The 16,185-nt window shown below is 42.5% G+C and overlaps 1 protein-coding gene across 1 annotated transcript; it reads left to right on the forward strand.

Annotated features, from left to right (window-relative positions):
* Positions 1-6,374: 6,374 nt before the first annotated feature.
* Positions 6,375-14,432, forward strand: clockb (clock circadian regulator b). The gene is made up of 20 exons (XM_068751003.1): positions 6,375-6,445; positions 6,725-6,873; positions 7,314-7,405; positions 7,643-7,732; positions 7,901-8,021; positions 8,335-8,448; positions 8,616-8,734; positions 8,841-8,923; positions 9,470-9,576; positions 9,679-9,826; positions 10,058-10,133; positions 10,658-10,796; positions 10,874-10,977; positions 11,135-11,224; positions 11,307-11,465; positions 12,481-12,528; positions 12,939-13,098; positions 13,204-13,340; positions 13,971-14,102; positions 14,190-14,432. The coding sequence occupies exons 1-20, from the start codon at positions 6,414-6,416 to the stop codon at positions 14,430-14,432; spliced, it is 2,343 nt and encodes a 780-aa protein (XP_068607104.1). The 5' UTR covers positions 6,375-6,413.
* The last annotated feature ends 1,753 nt before the right edge of the window (positions 14,433-16,185 follow it).

A 16,185-nucleotide genomic window follows, 5' to 3' on the forward strand; every position in this document is an offset into this window, starting at 1 on the left:
GAGCAGATTCAAGGTAAAAAGACAAAAAGAGAGTGAAAAACAAGAGACGAGAAAATCCAAGCGCAAATGAGATGAGAATTTTTTTTTAGGATGATGACACCGAGATCTGGCAGTGGTGAAGGTGGTGATGTTTCCCCCTAGTCAGACTGCATGAAAGTATCTGCATGTAATGAGTGCTTACTCCACACACACACACACACACACACACACACACAAACACACACACAAGCTACTCTTCTGCATTCTGGTTGGATGATTAGTGTTGATCTTTTTTTAAAGTACTGCATTTATTCTGACTTTCTCAGTAGGGATTTAGTAGAAAAGAGGCAATTAAAGTCCAATCTCTTTCTTTCTTCACGGTTTTATTACTTCAATTAAGATCCATTATGACATTGATCGTCAGATGTGGAATATTATTATATTATTTATTATATTATTATAATAGTAACGCTTGCGGTTATGTTTTTTTGTTTGTTTGTGTCTTTCTTTCTTTCTTTCTTTCATTTTTTTTAATGTGTTCTCTCTCTCGGTCTGCACCCTCTCACGTATTGATGCTTATGTGTGATGTGGCACAGCGCCTGATGCTTGTCTGTGATTAAACGGTTGTTGTGTGGGAAAAGGATGTCCCACAGCACTCTGCATGGTTTCCATTACATTGTAATGATTCAATCACTGGGAACAGGTACGAGCAGGGCGAAGCACTTAAATGGGGGGATTTTACAAGCAGCTAAATGATGCTATACTTCTTTACTATTTGTGGCTCGACCAGACAATTTACTTTCATGTACTAATAAACATAAAGAACACAAGATTGCACTTTGGATCCGTTTCCAGTTTGCGAGAGGCAGCTTGATGGCGATGGAGGACTTTTAAGCAGATTGCCCCAGAATGAAGCCGATCAAAGCCATGATTTGATTTGAAGCTCCATCTGGTTTGTCACATTTGTGAAAACAAAGACGTTTTCTTTTCCACAGCTAAGTGCTTTATTGTTGTTGTTGTTGTTGTTAATGAGGGTTTTTGTGGGTGTTCCCTTGAAAGGCTTTTTGCCTCTGAGATGGAAAGACAGAGGATGGGCAGGAAGTCGGGAGGAACGGAACAATACAAGTGTTGAATCTCATGAATAACACATGAGGCTTATTGTAGTTTTCATAAACTTGAACTCCAGCATGTCGGCACTGTGCATTGAACGGAACATTATTAGTGCAGTGACTGAAGAAAACCAAGACTGGAACATGGGAGTAGATTTTGCAACATATGAGGGCTTGAAGACAAAATAAAGAGTGCAATCATTTTACATTTGTGTTAAATGGAAATGTTACATCAAACAGGCTAAATGTGTGTTACCATAACTCCTCCGAATTGAGTGACTCCACAAATGTTTCCCTCTGCGAGATCTAAAAAAAAAAAGCAATTGTTATTAACTACCACATTTTTTTTTTCTGGATTTCTTTTCGTGTTTATTAAAGCCAGAAAGTTGCCATTTTAAATGACTTCAGTTTTGTGGCGTGTCTGTGATCTGCTTTGTTTCTACAAAATTAAACAACTGAATAGGCATCCTCCAAGTCAGGGCTTGTATTCCCAAATGGAGCTTCTTTTTTTCCAGTTTATGCGTGTCTGTTTATGTTTCTAGTAATCCAGGTCAAGGTAAATAAAAAAAGGGCAAAAATAAATATATATATATTGTTTTGGATGGCTTTAACTTTTTTAATTCATTAACAATTTTTAGGTATAACTGCTTAGAAGATGTCACACTAATTTTGTGTGTGAAAATAATAACTGTCAACTAACTAATAATAGTAACTAACTAATAACTAACTAACCTGACTAATAATTGCATCACAACAAAACATTGTTTGCTGGTCTTATGATGCCCTTGCTGTTACTGGAAATTTAATTTTGAGGGTATTATAAACTACCGTAGAGTATGTGTTGATCATGTTTTATAATACTAGAAACATGTAGATTCATGTTTGAGGAAATGTGGTTGTAAAAATATACAAATATTTTTTTTTTACCTATGAGCTTTGTGTTTTCTGATAACAATAAAACTTTTTTTTTCTCACTTGCCTTTGCATGGTAGAATTTGTCATCACAGCATTTCATGTGATGCACCATTATAGGACAAAGACACTGTCAATCCTTATCCATCTATGTTGCTTGAGGCTATCAAAGTGGCTCTTTTGGCTGTTTCATTTTCTGCTTTATTGATTTTAGAGGGCACAGCACATTAGTAGTCGATCAGCACACAGTCAGCACAGTTGTCAGTCTCAAATGATTTCATGTATCGCTTGTAAGTGAAGGTTGAACTTTTTGTTTTGATGCTTGAAATATGCAACCGTTGAGTGGTGTGGTGTATATTTTCTATTTCTGGTGCATAAATGCTCAATAACATAATATAAAAAGTGATTGATATTTTATCTAAAAGTCTCATCAGTCATCTCTTTCCACTAATTTTACCTTTCTTGTGAATTTTATTTATTTATAACTGCTGCAAACTTAGAAGCACAACACACTTACTTCAGAAAATAACTTTAGGTTAAATTAAAAACCACGCCAACTTTGGAGACATTTTAAAATGAACGTCTTGTCATCCTATAGAGGTCATGCCTCATCGAAAAAAGGTCACGTGCACGGATCGTATGAATTTAGGGGATCCTCGACCCAGCGGAGGTGCAGACGTCACAGTCTGTAGAGCTTCTGATTGGCTGTCGACAGAAAGGGAAACCCCTTTGCCCCCCCATAATCTTCTGCGCACAGTCCTGGAGATAGTCCAATGTCACTTTCACGGACCGGCCACTGAAACTAATTGTGTTTTTCCTACAATATGGCTGTGCCCCCCCCCCCCCCCCCCCCCCCCATTCAACGCGCTCACTGCTCCTCTGCTACTGTACTCCGGCTGCGGCCTCTACTGCGCATGACTGTCCGCCGTACATGAAAGCAGGCCTCCTTGTTTTCCCTCCCCAACCCTCCGGGCCCCCACCAATTCCATGCAGCGTTCAAGTAAGCAAAACAGGGAGGCTGCTGTCAGGTAAGGGGGATTTAATGCACATCGGAGGCCAGCCGTGCGGGGAGCCGTGCGGGGAGCGGTGCGGGGAGCGGTGCGGGAAGCGGTGCGGGGAGCGGTGCGGGGAGCGGTGCGGGGAGCGGTGCGGGGAGCGGTGCGGGGAGCGGTGCGACCCGCTGCAGGGGAGGCTTCGGGATTGTTTCCGCACGCTTTGAGGGAGAGCAAGGCCCAGTGACCCACATTCAGAGCTGCGCGCGTGCGTGAGCGCGCGCACGCGTGTGAGAGAGTGAGTGGGCGAGCGCTTGTGCGTATCCCTTTCAGTGTCTGTGTACGTGCGTGCCCTCGGACGTAAGTGTGTGTGCGTGTGCATACATCTGCCGCGACAATGTTTCCACCATTGCGGGATGTATTGGACGTCGGGTGGGATTTTGCGGTGACGTTTGATGTGCTCGGGCTTCCTGCGCTGCTGGAGCTCCGGCGGTGATATCTGAGGTATCGTTTTTGATCTGCAATGTACGTTGTTGCGTGACCGGACTGCCGGTCGCCGCTCGCGGCTGTAGCTGCATGAAAGCTCGCTTCGGGACAGCGAGCTCAGTTGTCGTTAGCTAGCTTGCTAGCCTGCTAACACAACAACCCATACAGCTTGCTAGCCTGCTAACACAACAACCCATACAGCTTGCTAGCCAGCTAACACAACAACCCATACAGCTTGCTAGCCAGCTAACACAACAACCCATACAGCTTGCTAGCCAGCTAACACAACAACCCATACAGCTTGCTAGCCTGCTAACACAACAACCCATACAGCCTGCTAGCCAGCTAGCCGTATGGGTTGTTGTGTTAATGGCTGCATAACACCTGTGGAATTAAAACGTATATCAGAAATGTTGCTGTAACTAGTCGCTATTTTATTTTAAAGCTTCAGTCAAATGAAGCTGCACTTATTGTCCAACAGATACCTGGGAATATAAGTACAACAAACACGAGGTGTGTTGAATGAGACACACAACAACCTGCATTCTAGTATCATCTCCTTCTAAATAAAGTGCAGGACTATAACGACCATGTTATCTATAGCTTTTAGTAGGGCTGACCTTCTTGCATGCTGACAGATCTGTCAGCATAATCCTCTTAAATTGGTCTTATGGGTGCGGTGGGGGGGGGGGGGGGGGGGTGATCAAAGGTTCTAAACTGTTGACCCGTCCATCAGGTCATGGCAAAAATGTTATTGGTCCAAGTGATGGGGATTGTTAAAGCAACGTTCCCCGGAAAAAATGTGATTTCTGCAAATGCATGGCTGAACTGATTTAATTGGGAAAATAACATGCAGATCAATAAAGTGTGGGTGGAATGACGTTAGATTCTGTAGAGCTGTTTTCAGATTCTGATACAATAATTAGTCCCTTCCTCTAAACTGTGTGCTGTTCTTTTTTCTTACATATTTTGTCATTGCAATAACAGGTTTTTACTGTCACTATTTTATAAGGTTGTAACAATTCACAAGTTAATCAGAAAAATAGGAGTTTAAATGTTGAGAATTAGTAGTTGTTGCAATAATTGTCGGTTATTATTGTCTATTTATTATTAGTACCTTATTTCCATTGGCCTGTGAGGAAATGAGGGGTGTTTTCTAGCAAGTTATTGACCAAATACTTATTCAGCAATTACAGCCCTAACTCACGCTTTTTTATTCTAACAGGAATAAATATTTTTAATGAATTTGAGGCGCTCCAGAATTTGCATGCATGGCAAGTATTTACCACAAGCCTCATTGTGCGTGTTTTGTTTGTGTTGCAGGTGAGGAGTGGCTCTTTTTTGTTGGTTCCTGGACGGTTCAGCTTAAAAAGTTCGTTTTGCAAAGAGAGATTCCAGAAAGTAAGTTGAAAATAGACCTTTTTATAGAATTGGGTCATGGTTGCCCCAAAAGAGTCTCTGAAGTGCTGATAAGGCGTGCATAATAATTTCCTTGCTTCGCTGTTAGTAAATATGTTGTGCTGTATTAATTAGAATTATTCTGTATAATTAATTTCTAAATTTAGATTCATGCCTTCATTCATTTTTTAGTAATTTCTTGAGAATATAATTGAAAACAGCCACTGACAACATTCATTAAATTAGAAATTATTGATTTCTAGTCCCATGCTCAAAATAATATGCTTAATGACACACAATAAAATTATTTCAAAATAGCAAAATTTGATTTGCTCCAACATTTTTTTTGCATGGATTATTTTTCTAAATATACATTTCAGCAAATGTATGTTGGATTAAAACCATTGCTTTTATGTGTTTGATTTGGAACTGATTTATTTATTTTTTATTATTGAGTTTTTCTCTCATAACCAGTTTGTTTATAGAGAACTCTGGGACTGCACCTAAAAATGTTTGTCAGCCCAAGATTAAATGTCTGTGAGAGATTAATACCTGACCTGAAAATGATCTGACGGCTGCAGTTTTCTGCTCTGTTTCTTCTGCCGCAGGTTTGCTTGAGCACCATGTATTTCCTGCAGTCTGGTGCCCTCTCGTGATGCCAATGACCCCAGCCTTAGCTTTGACTATAGAGTCATATTTGACCCCAAATCCTCTCTCCAACCCCCGAGAAAAGCTGTTAAACAGAGAGTGTGCATAAGCTGCATTGCGGTGAGAAGTGACTACCGTGCAGACGTGGGAAAGATAGGTCTGTGTTGTGAGTTATTAATGAAGCCGATACGATGTTTGTCTAGGTGGTCTTCCAAATGCCTACCTCACGCCTAAAGAGCAAATCACTTCAACCACAGCCCTGATCAGCAGCCACCATGACATCAAGCGTCGGGTATGTCACGAATGGCACACACATGCGGATTGCACGTGCTCACACAATGTTCAGGTTTGTCCTGTGTTTACTTTGTGGTACCATCTGACCCGACTGGAGCCAACTCGGGTACTTTTCTGAGGATTGTACCACCTCAGAGTGTCTGGTCATCATATGCAATGCCAAGGGAGACGGCCATGACGTCACCCTAAAAGACAAACACACCTGTTGCCCGTTTCTCATGTCACCTACCAAAGTCAGGGTTTTAAGGTTTAAAAATGTCCCTGCAATAGGAGTTTGGCTGAAAAAGGGTTTGTGCAGGTTATTCAGTGTGTGTGCAGCGCATTAATGATGTAGTGAATGAAAGTATCTGCTTGAACTGTGACATAGGAAAGTTCACAATTATTTATACAAACGCACAAGTAACCCTCTTGAAATGCGCAACACATTCTCTCTCTGGCCCTCGCGGTCTCCCTGACCCAAATAAACCCGTTCCTGGAATGTGGGAATCCTTTCATTGGTGCTTATTAACAAATGTGCTCTAACAAATGTGCATCCACAGAAATACTAATTTTGCTCTCCTTCTGCAGGGATGATTGTAGCATCTTTGACGAGTTGATGGAAGAAGATGAAAAGGACAAAGCAAAACGGTAAGCTCGATCCAAAGAGCGTGAAGTTGCATTATAATTAGCACTCAAGTTCTTTTCATTAACTCCGAATGACTGCATTTTGACCAGACATTAGACATTGTTACTTTAACAATGTTTGAAAGACATTTAAAAATGAGTGCAAGGGAGTTTCTATCACCGATGAAGAGTAGTCTGCTGAAACTCGTGATGTATTCACAGCAGCCTAAAGGCTTGAATGAAACTTATTCCGAGTGCCCGCTTTGAATCTCTTGAAGTTCCTCGTGGTGTTTCTGATTGTAGTGTGTCCCGCAATAAGTCTGAGAAGAAACGGAGAGACCAGTTCAATGTCCTCATCAAGGAGCTCGGCACAATGTTGCCCGGCAACACCAGGAAGATGGACAAGTCCACCGTCCTGCAGAAAAGCATTGACTTCCTGTGCAAACATAAAGGTCAGGCCTTATTTGCACCCTCGCTTCACTTCCTGTGTTGGCCTCTTGTTGCTCGGTGTTTCCTTTTTATCCTTCACTGTTCTGAACAATTGTCTAAAAAGGAACAGACTTTTATTACACTTCAGTAAAACCAGGGGAATTGTACCTGTGAATGTTACTTCCGCTTCAACTAATGTATAAAATAAACTGCTTTGTAGACTCGTTTTTTGAATGCATTATTTGAAAAACCGAAATCTTGTGATCGGATTACATCTTACACCCTCTACTTTCTTGCCCCCTAATTACTTTTTCTTGATCACCATTTAAATCCTGGCTTTCCAGTATGAGGTCTCTTTGACCTACTGTCTACCGCCTTATTTATTTCTCCCCTCTTGACCATCATTTTCCCCTAAAAGATTTTCTTTTGAAAACTTCCCTATGCCCCCCCCCTCCCCCATCAGAGATCGCAGCCCAGTCGGAGTCGAGTGAGATCAGGCAGGACTGGAAGCCTCCGTTTCTTAGCAACGAGGAGTTCACCCAGCTCATGCTTGAGGTCAGGAGTCTCACCGTTTGTCCTGCGACCCACATAGTCGACAGCAGATGATTTAATCTTGCTCTTTCTCACAATGGTCGACCAGGAATTATGAAACAATTGAATTAAAATACTGTTTCCATGAGTAAGAAGAAGATACGGCTGCGTCCTTTTTAACAGACTCGGCGTTGATGCCGTTTGTTACGGCTGAGCTTGGGTGTAACAGACTGTTTTGGTCATCTTGTCTCACTTTATCAGGCCCTGGACGGCTTCTTTATAGCAATAATGACCGATGGCAATATCCTCTATGTGTCTGAGAGTGTCACCTGCCTACTAGAACACCTACCGGTGAGTCGACGCCGGTTCTGTCGGTTGCCTGGTGCCTAATCCTCACCGTCTAACAGGTGTCTGTGTGTTAGATCAAACATGCCCGGATGACCTCTCTGTGTTTAGAATGGTTTGAGCCACTCTTGTAATGCGTGTGTGTGTGTGTGTATGTGTGTGTGTGCTTCCCAGACCGACTTGGTGGACCAGAACCTATTGAACTTCCTGCCAGTTGGGGAACACTCGGATGTGTACAAGGCTTTGTCCACACACCCGACTGACCCAGAGAGCCTCAACACTGACTTCCTGAAGAGTCAGTAACGTCGCCGTACTTTCTTGTCTTCTGTCGGTTCGCTGTGACGTTCAGTTTTTGTACTTCGGGATTCAACATGTCTGATTTTGATGATTTAATGTGGATCAATAAATTCTTTGTATTAATTCCTCATGCAGCAACAAATAATGTGTGAAAATATTCACTTTTTTCCGACGACGCTCATTCACCGTTATCGCCGTTTAGTATTGGCTTTTTTCCCCCCCCATCAAATGCACGAACAGACACATTTCTATTGTGTGTTTACCTAAACTTTGACTTTCGACCCGACATTTCTTTTCTTGTTAATCTCTAGCCAAGAACCACATGGAGTTTTGCTGCCATATGCTTCGAGGGACTATTGACCCCAAAGAACCCCCCGTCTACGAATATGTTAAATTCATTGGCAACTTCAAGTCGCTCACCAGTGGTATGCCGCTTAAACAGCTTTGTTTTGTGTTATCATCATTATCAAGTCGTTATCAGCGACGACGCTCTGGAGAACCTTTGAAACGCATCGTTCCACGGAGCCACTCGGAACCACATTGTTTCACACTTGACAACCGGATTAATGCGACTCTGCTCTGTTTTGTGAAGTTCCCAACACGACGCGGAACGGTCTGGCGGGAGTGTTACAGAGGTCACTGCAACCTGCCTTTGATGACCAGGTGTGCTTTGTAGCCACCGTCCGGCTGGCCAAACCGCAGTTTATCAAGGTAACGCACACATTTATACGTGTAAATAAATAGCTTGGTGAATAATTAATCGCTTTATCTCCTATACGTTTTATCTAATCTCACGCTGTTGTTTTCATGTTTATAGGAGATGTGTACAGTTGAGGAGCCAAATGAAGAGTTCACCTCGCGGCACAGTCTAGAATGGAAGTTCCTCTTTTTAGACCATAGGTAAGCGCTCGTGCACTGAAGTGCACGACGGATGTCCGAACAGCTTCAGAAACGGCCTCCAACCATATTTCTCCGACGACAGTTCGGATAAATATTCTTGCCATTTGTGTGACTTTTTTTAAAATGTGACAATCTCACGCCGTTCTTGTCCAGTTCAACTGCGTGTATAATCTAAGCATAATCTGTGATTCAAATCGTTTCAATTTTGTAGTTGTTCAGAGGCCTAGCTGGATCTTCATTTAATCGGCCAATCAGTGTCCATGCATGGCCCAAGTATCGAGGGCTCTATGACAAAGGCCCAACACCTGCATGCATTTGAACGACATTATGACCTCGTTGTCTTAGGGCATAACCCAACAATTATAAACCTGACAATTATACTCATACAATACAACCAACTGCTTTGACTTATGATCTGCATCTTGTTTATCCACTTTGAATCGAGTTAACTGAAATATAACAGCCGTCAGTGGAAAATGTCACGGTAACCTTTGAGCTCCGGGACATTGTGAAATCGGCTTTCTGATTTTTAGGTGTCTTTTCCAGGGCTCCTCCAATCATTGGTTACCTGCCTTTTGAGGTTTTGGGCACATCGGGGTACGACTATTACCACGTGGACGACCTGGACACGCTAGCCAAGTGCCACGAACACTGTGAGGGTTCACGTTTACACAGTCTGTGACTTAAAAAGGTTCTGGAAAACGAATTTCCTGCTTGTTCTAATATCTAATAATGTCTGTCTGTCTCTTGTTCAGTGATGCAATACGGTAAAGGAAAGTCTTGCTACTACCGTTTCCTGACTAAAGGCCAGCAGTGGATCTGGCTTCAGACGCACTACTACATCACCTACCACCAGTGGAACTCTCGGCCGGAGTTCATTGTCTGCACCCACACAGTAGTTAGGTACTGCAGCTGGATGTGATTTTATGTTTTTGTGCCTTGTTTTGCAGGTACATTTATCTCAAAGCGGTATTGTTCTGACCATTAGAACACTTCCAGTTCAATGTTCAGGCTTGGTGGTAATAAAATGCTTCTTCTTATAGGCACTTCTGTAGTCTCTCTCGTGACACAGCATGTCTAAATGGTCCACCTTTTAAAGCTGCCGCTTTTATTGTTCTTTAATCTAATATACAGCTATGCAGAGGTTAGGGCAGAACAACGCAGAGAGCTGGGCATCGAGGAGTCCAATCCAGAAGTCATTGCAGATAAGGTGAGCATTAGTTCTGCACTCGTTCGCATTGAAAGGAATCAAATCGTGTCAAGTCTGGAGGAGAAACTGTTAAAAGCATTCTGTGCTTCTGGATCTGTTAAATAAATAGGATGGTGGGTTTTTCCTCTCACAAACATTTTAACAGCCATTAACATTTGTTGGGAAAGGTGAGTGGTATAGAAGGAGAAGGAGGTACACAAAGAAGGTGGCCCTTCCTTTTGGAGTTTGCATGTTGTCACCGCATTGCCTGGGTTCCCTCTGGGTGTGCCAGCTTCTGGCCACAGTTCAAGTATGTGCTGTATCAGTAAATAGGCATTTAAAATGGGCCATAGTTGTAAATGTGAGTCTGTCGCTCTACGTCGGCCTGTACCAAGAAAGTACCTTATGTTAAATTCCTCCAAAATCCTCATTGCATGCATCACAGTCTACCTTGACTGGTTGGCAAAGGCACAAAGCGGCAAGGTTGTTGTAGTTCTTTGCAGGTTAAATATGTTTTTCCTCTGCTTGAATGTTTTTAGAGTCAGGACTCTGGCTCTGAGTCACAGCTGAATACGTCGAGCCTCAAGGAGGCTCTGGAACGATTCGATCACAGCCGGACACATTCGACCTCCTCCCGGAGTTCCCGCAAGTCCTCATCGCACGCCTCTGACAACACTTGCACTTGTAAGAACACGTCCGTGATTTTCACGTTCTATACCGAGACAAATGCTCAGTGACTCATCAGCATTCTTTGTCCACAGCAACAGCCTCCAAGTTACACATGGACACAGCCACGCCCCCTCGACAGTCGCTGGCCTCCACAATGGAGATGACATCACAGCGTCGGTCATCCATCAGCAGCCAGGTGCCACGCGCAGCAAACTTGGAAAGCCTGTTTTGCCGGCTTTTTTGTCCTAAAAATCAATCGAGTGCTGCTTAATTAAGCAATGTGGAAATGGAAAGAAACACAATTTTCTTTTAAAGCTTTATCTTACTTCTCTTGACTGTCTGTATGTTTGCAGTCTATGAGCTCTCAGACCACAAGCCAGAGTGTGACTCAGGCTCTGATTACTCAGCAGCAGCAGCAGCAGCAGCTACAGGCAAACGTACAGGTGAGGAAGGGGATGCTGCAAGTTACGCACGAGTAGGACTGCACAAAGAGACGACTTTTCCTTTTTCTCTGTCCGCCCACAGCCTGTGATGGAGTTTACAGCGCAGGTGAATGCCATGGAGCATCTGAAGGAGCAGCTGGAACAGAGGACGAGAATGATCCAGAACAACATCCAGCGGCAGCAGGAGGAGCTCCGACACATCCAAGACCAGCTGCAGCGAGTCCAGGGACAGGGCATTCAGGTGCAATGGAGACACGCACACGATGGCTGACATGGCATGGCAATGTATTTTCTGTGAACAGGAACATTTAGTGACCTTAGTTAACGGATTGGCGATTGGATGAGGATGAAACAATTTAGACCAATGAGAATGCTTGTCGCGTTTCACTTCACAACCTCCAGCGCTAATTTGAGAGACGCCGTTAAAGAGAAAGAAATGGCGAGCACAACAGATGGGATTAAAGAGGAAGACGGTGCGGGAGTTGCTGTCATGAAGAAGTCGTCAAACTAGAAATACCAGTAGTGAAGTATAAATATTAATATAATCTATAGCTAGAAACAATTCTTGAGCTGAAGAGAGGTGTGGTAAATGTGTAAAGCATTGAAGAAAAAAAATGACTGACTATATTCTCAAAATATATAAAATAAACCAATATAGTCATTAACTATATTGGTTTATTTTATGTCTTTGTATTTTGTTTTTCTCAATAGTTTCACTCTAATTCGGTCATAAATTACTGAGAAGCTCTCAGCTACCCCCCCCCCCCCCCTCCAACCCCCCAGTCATTGATTCAACATTAATAGTTCAGAATGAAAAAATATTTTTCTGTTGCATCCCTGAATATATAATTTTAAAATGTACAATATTTCCTCTTTCTAAACAGACAGTAAAAATATAAGTTGTGTTTTCTAATCGTTAGTGTATTAACTGTAGCGTTACTTTGAACCAAACGCCTATCGTCTTTTTAGAAAGTTCAATAGGAGCATTGTGAGTTATTCTTGATGTATCGTTCGTGGCTTTGCTGACCTTAAAGCCATAATAACCATGTGTTATGTATTATTATTATTATTCTGCTCAGTGGAAGCAGCATTTTCACCAGCTGATTATGCCTCCTGGAGAGCGATGGAACTCCCAGTACATTATGCAATAAAAAAAATAAATGAACGAGCATTTACAACGGACAAATGTAAATGCTTGTGAATGTAGGAAAACAAAAACACGCTGTGCCAACCTTCCAGTGTTTTCATCCCAGCAGATGTTGCTGCAGCAGCAGAGTGGGCCCATCAATGTGCAGATACCACAGGTAGGCTACTGGTGTTTACTGTGGTTACTACTTGTGTGTAACCTTACAGTATCTGCACACATGTTAAAAGTACACAATCGTGGCACAGTCCTTTGAGCCTGTGATGTTTTTGTCTGATCAAAATGACCCGTGTGACTGTTTGTGTTTAATAATGGGAGACCTTTTCACAGAATAATCACAGTATTATAAAAACAACAACAATCTTCGTGTTTACATGCAGGACTTTATTACTATGTGGCATGTTTTTATTTGGGGAATTGTAGGCACCTATTTACTGAAAATAAAATAAGAAATGTTAATATTGTCTATGTGCTGATTTAGAAACAGGAGAATTAGGAGCAAAATCCACAAAAATACCTTTTAGTGTACTGTTTCCAAAGAACTGACATCATGTACCCGCTTTCTTCCAGCCCCAGCGTCAGCCCCAGCAACCTCCACAGGCTCAGCCCCAGCCGCAGAGCTCTGTATCGGCTCCACTCTACAACACCATGATGATTTCCCAGCCGGGGCAACCCAACGTGTTGCAGATCAGCACCACCCTGCCGCAGAACAACACCCAGCAAGGCGCTACAGTGGCTACTTTCACACAGGACCGACAAATACGGTAGGCAGCAAAAGGTAACCGTTAACAGTCCGTTATGATTCATGGATCTAATTAATTACTTCCTGTTTCTTTCTCCAGCTTCCCAGCGGGCCAGCAGCTGGTGACTAAGCTTGTGACGGCTCCAATGGCATGTGGGGCAGTCATGGTACCCACCTCGATGTTTATGGGCCAGGTGGTCACTGCATACAACCCATTTGGGGGTCAACAGGTAAATACGGTCTGCATGAGCGGCACGGTGGCACAGTGGATAGTGCCATTGCCTCACAGCAAGAAGGGTTGCAGGTTCAAATCCGGCTTGCAGCCTTTCTGTGAGGAGTTTGCGTGTTCTCCCCGTGTCTGCGTGGGTTCTCTCCGGGTTCTCCAGCTTCCAACACCAAAAACATGCAACTTAGGTCCAGGTCGTTATTGCAAAAGATAATTAATTCTCAATTGACTTACCTTGTTAAATAAAGATACAAAAAAAGAGTCCTGAAGAGTCTAATGAAACCATATCTAAGATCAAAAATATGAAGCACCAAGCTTTACTTTTTGTAGAATAAATTCTGTTTTCTTTTGGTTCTTCAGCATGTCCTAACTTTAAGAATTACAAAAGAGCATTTTGACACTTTAAAATAAATAAATAAAAGGCTTGTTACATTTGTGAATTGTAGGAATCCCTCTACAGGCAGCAAATAGTTTGTAAGAAAGAAAGAAGTCTTTATCATTTGCAAGCACACCCAATAAAATGTAATTTTTCACCCTACTACGGGCCCCTTTAACAATCAATCAGTTCAATCATTCACCTTTATGATGAATCCCTTTTTTGATCTCTCCTTTGTTAACGGCTGTGTCAAATCAGCAGGGAGGGCAAACCCAGACCTTGACTCTGCAAACAGCTCAACAGCCTCAAGGTCAGCCTGGTGGCCAAAACCAGACGCCTGTAGTGGCTCAGAGTGGCCAGCAGGGGCAGCAGCAACAGCAATTCCTACAGGTATCAGTAGAGGGCAGACGACACCGTTATTCCTGTTTCATTTTGGTCAGCGAGACATTTAAAATGACTGGATTGTTTTTCTGTCAGGGCACTCGTCTTCTCCACAGTAACCAGTCTGCCCAGCTGATTCTGCAGGCAGCTTTCCCACTCCAACAACAGGGCACCTTCACCCAGGCCACGCACCACCACCACCAGCAGCAGCAGCACCAGCAGCAGCAGCAGCCATCTCACCATCAAAGGCACCAGCAGCAGCTGAAACCACAGCCCCAGAAACAGCAGAAAGCCCAGTCATTGCACAGGACTGACAGTGTCAGTAGCCAACCACAGTAAGGCCTGGAGGGATTGCTGCATACATTTGTTTTGATCAAATGTCTGTCGACAAACATCCTTTCCCCCTCCAAAAAAAACAAAAAACTGTCACCCATCTTCATCCATGTGAAGAAATTAAGGAAAGAGGAAAGCGTGTGAGTCTGCAATGAACTCTTGCCACGGATTGTCAGCATGGCAACAGGATGGCTTAATATCCTTTAATGCTAGACAGCACTAGTCTGCCTGGAAACAATGCAAAAATCCAGATAACACGGTAATGACAGTCCTTTTGGTTTTTTTAAGATGTGTCAAAGTGGACGGACCTTGTACAGATATATACTGTATTATAGAAAAAATGTAAATATCAAATATAGCCAAACAGGAAACAAATGTAGTTATTTTATATGATTGCATGGAAAGAATAACTGTGTAAGCTTTTATTAGTCGCTTTTCAAAAATGACTTTTTAATTCAAGTGTTTTCTGGTCTCAGAACTTTTCTCCCCCCCTCCTCCTCTAAAAACAAAACAAGTTCCAGACTTTAAAGGCTTTAAAGTTATGTACATCTGTTAAACATGGTGTCAGAGATACAAATTTTATTTTATTTTTAAAACTTTGTCGGAAACAGATTACAGTTTAGCTGAATTATTTGCAGGATGATCACTGTAATGGGTTTAGTTAACCCGAGTGCCAATAACATAATTCTGTTTTTATTTTGAGCAGAATATTCAAAGGCATCTAAAAAAAAAAAGAATATATGAATAAATTATATATATATATATAGAAATCATGTTGGAATTATTTTGGTTTTCCAACCCCTAATGAAGTTTATGTGTGTATATAGTGATTATTTTGTAACAATTAGAGAGCCCTATACACAACAAACACTATATCCCCAAGCCTCAGAAACTCTAGCACTTAATGTGGTTGTGTACAGTAAATCACTGTAGAGACTTGTGTTTGTAATCTGTGGAGTGTTTGTGAGCTAGCGCCTGTTTTTTGGAATACGATTGTGTGTGTGTGTGTGTGTGTGTGTGTGTGTGTGTGTGCGCGTGCGTGCTTCCCGCCCCGTGTGTCTTACAATAATTGACTTAGTAAGCGTTTGATGTTTCAGGATGGTACTTGTATTCTCAGGAATGCTGATTATTTTTTTCTGCTTCTGCCTCAGTCTGGAACCAAATCAGGAATGACTTAGACACCGGTGCTGCAAAAGACCAGATCAAAAGGAGTCTAATTAAAGTCAAACTTGACTCTGCTTATTCTGAGCCTTCTGATTCTTTATTGAAATAGTAGAAAAGGAGTCTCCAGTTGAGGGAGTTTCCAAACACGGCAAAAATAAACTAAATTGTTGTAAAAAAGGTAAAAAGGTATCTTTGATGATGATGAAAGAAAAATAGAAAAATACAATTCCACCTTTTACCTAATTGGAATAGATCATCTTTGTTGTAATGGCCTGCTAATCCACCAATGATCTCACGGTCTTCTGCATCATCAGTGTTTCATTCTACTCCCCTTCATAGGCCTCTGAAATTCATCATGCAGTTTAGTTAATTCATCCGTCAGTTCTCGAGCATCGCTTAAGACCAGGGCCGTGCACAAGGGCGCTCGGGAAACACCCACGGAAACGGGCTCTTCTTCTCTACTACAGTTGTAAGCCATATCAAACAGGAAAGCCTCGGACTGGGTGGAGCGCAGTCGCTCGCACAGGAGCTTTTAGAACGTGCTGTGTTTGTCTCGGTGTGTGTGTGTGTGTGTATAGGTGTAGGTGTGTGGATT

The sequence above is a fragment of the Brachionichthys hirsutus genome, chromosome 17 (genome assembly GCF_040956055.1).
Source record: "Brachionichthys hirsutus isolate HB-005 chromosome 17, CSIRO-AGI_Bhir_v1, whole genome shotgun sequence".
Classification (NCBI taxonomy): Eukaryota; Metazoa; Chordata; class Actinopteri; order Lophiiformes; family Brachionichthyidae; genus Brachionichthys; species Brachionichthys hirsutus.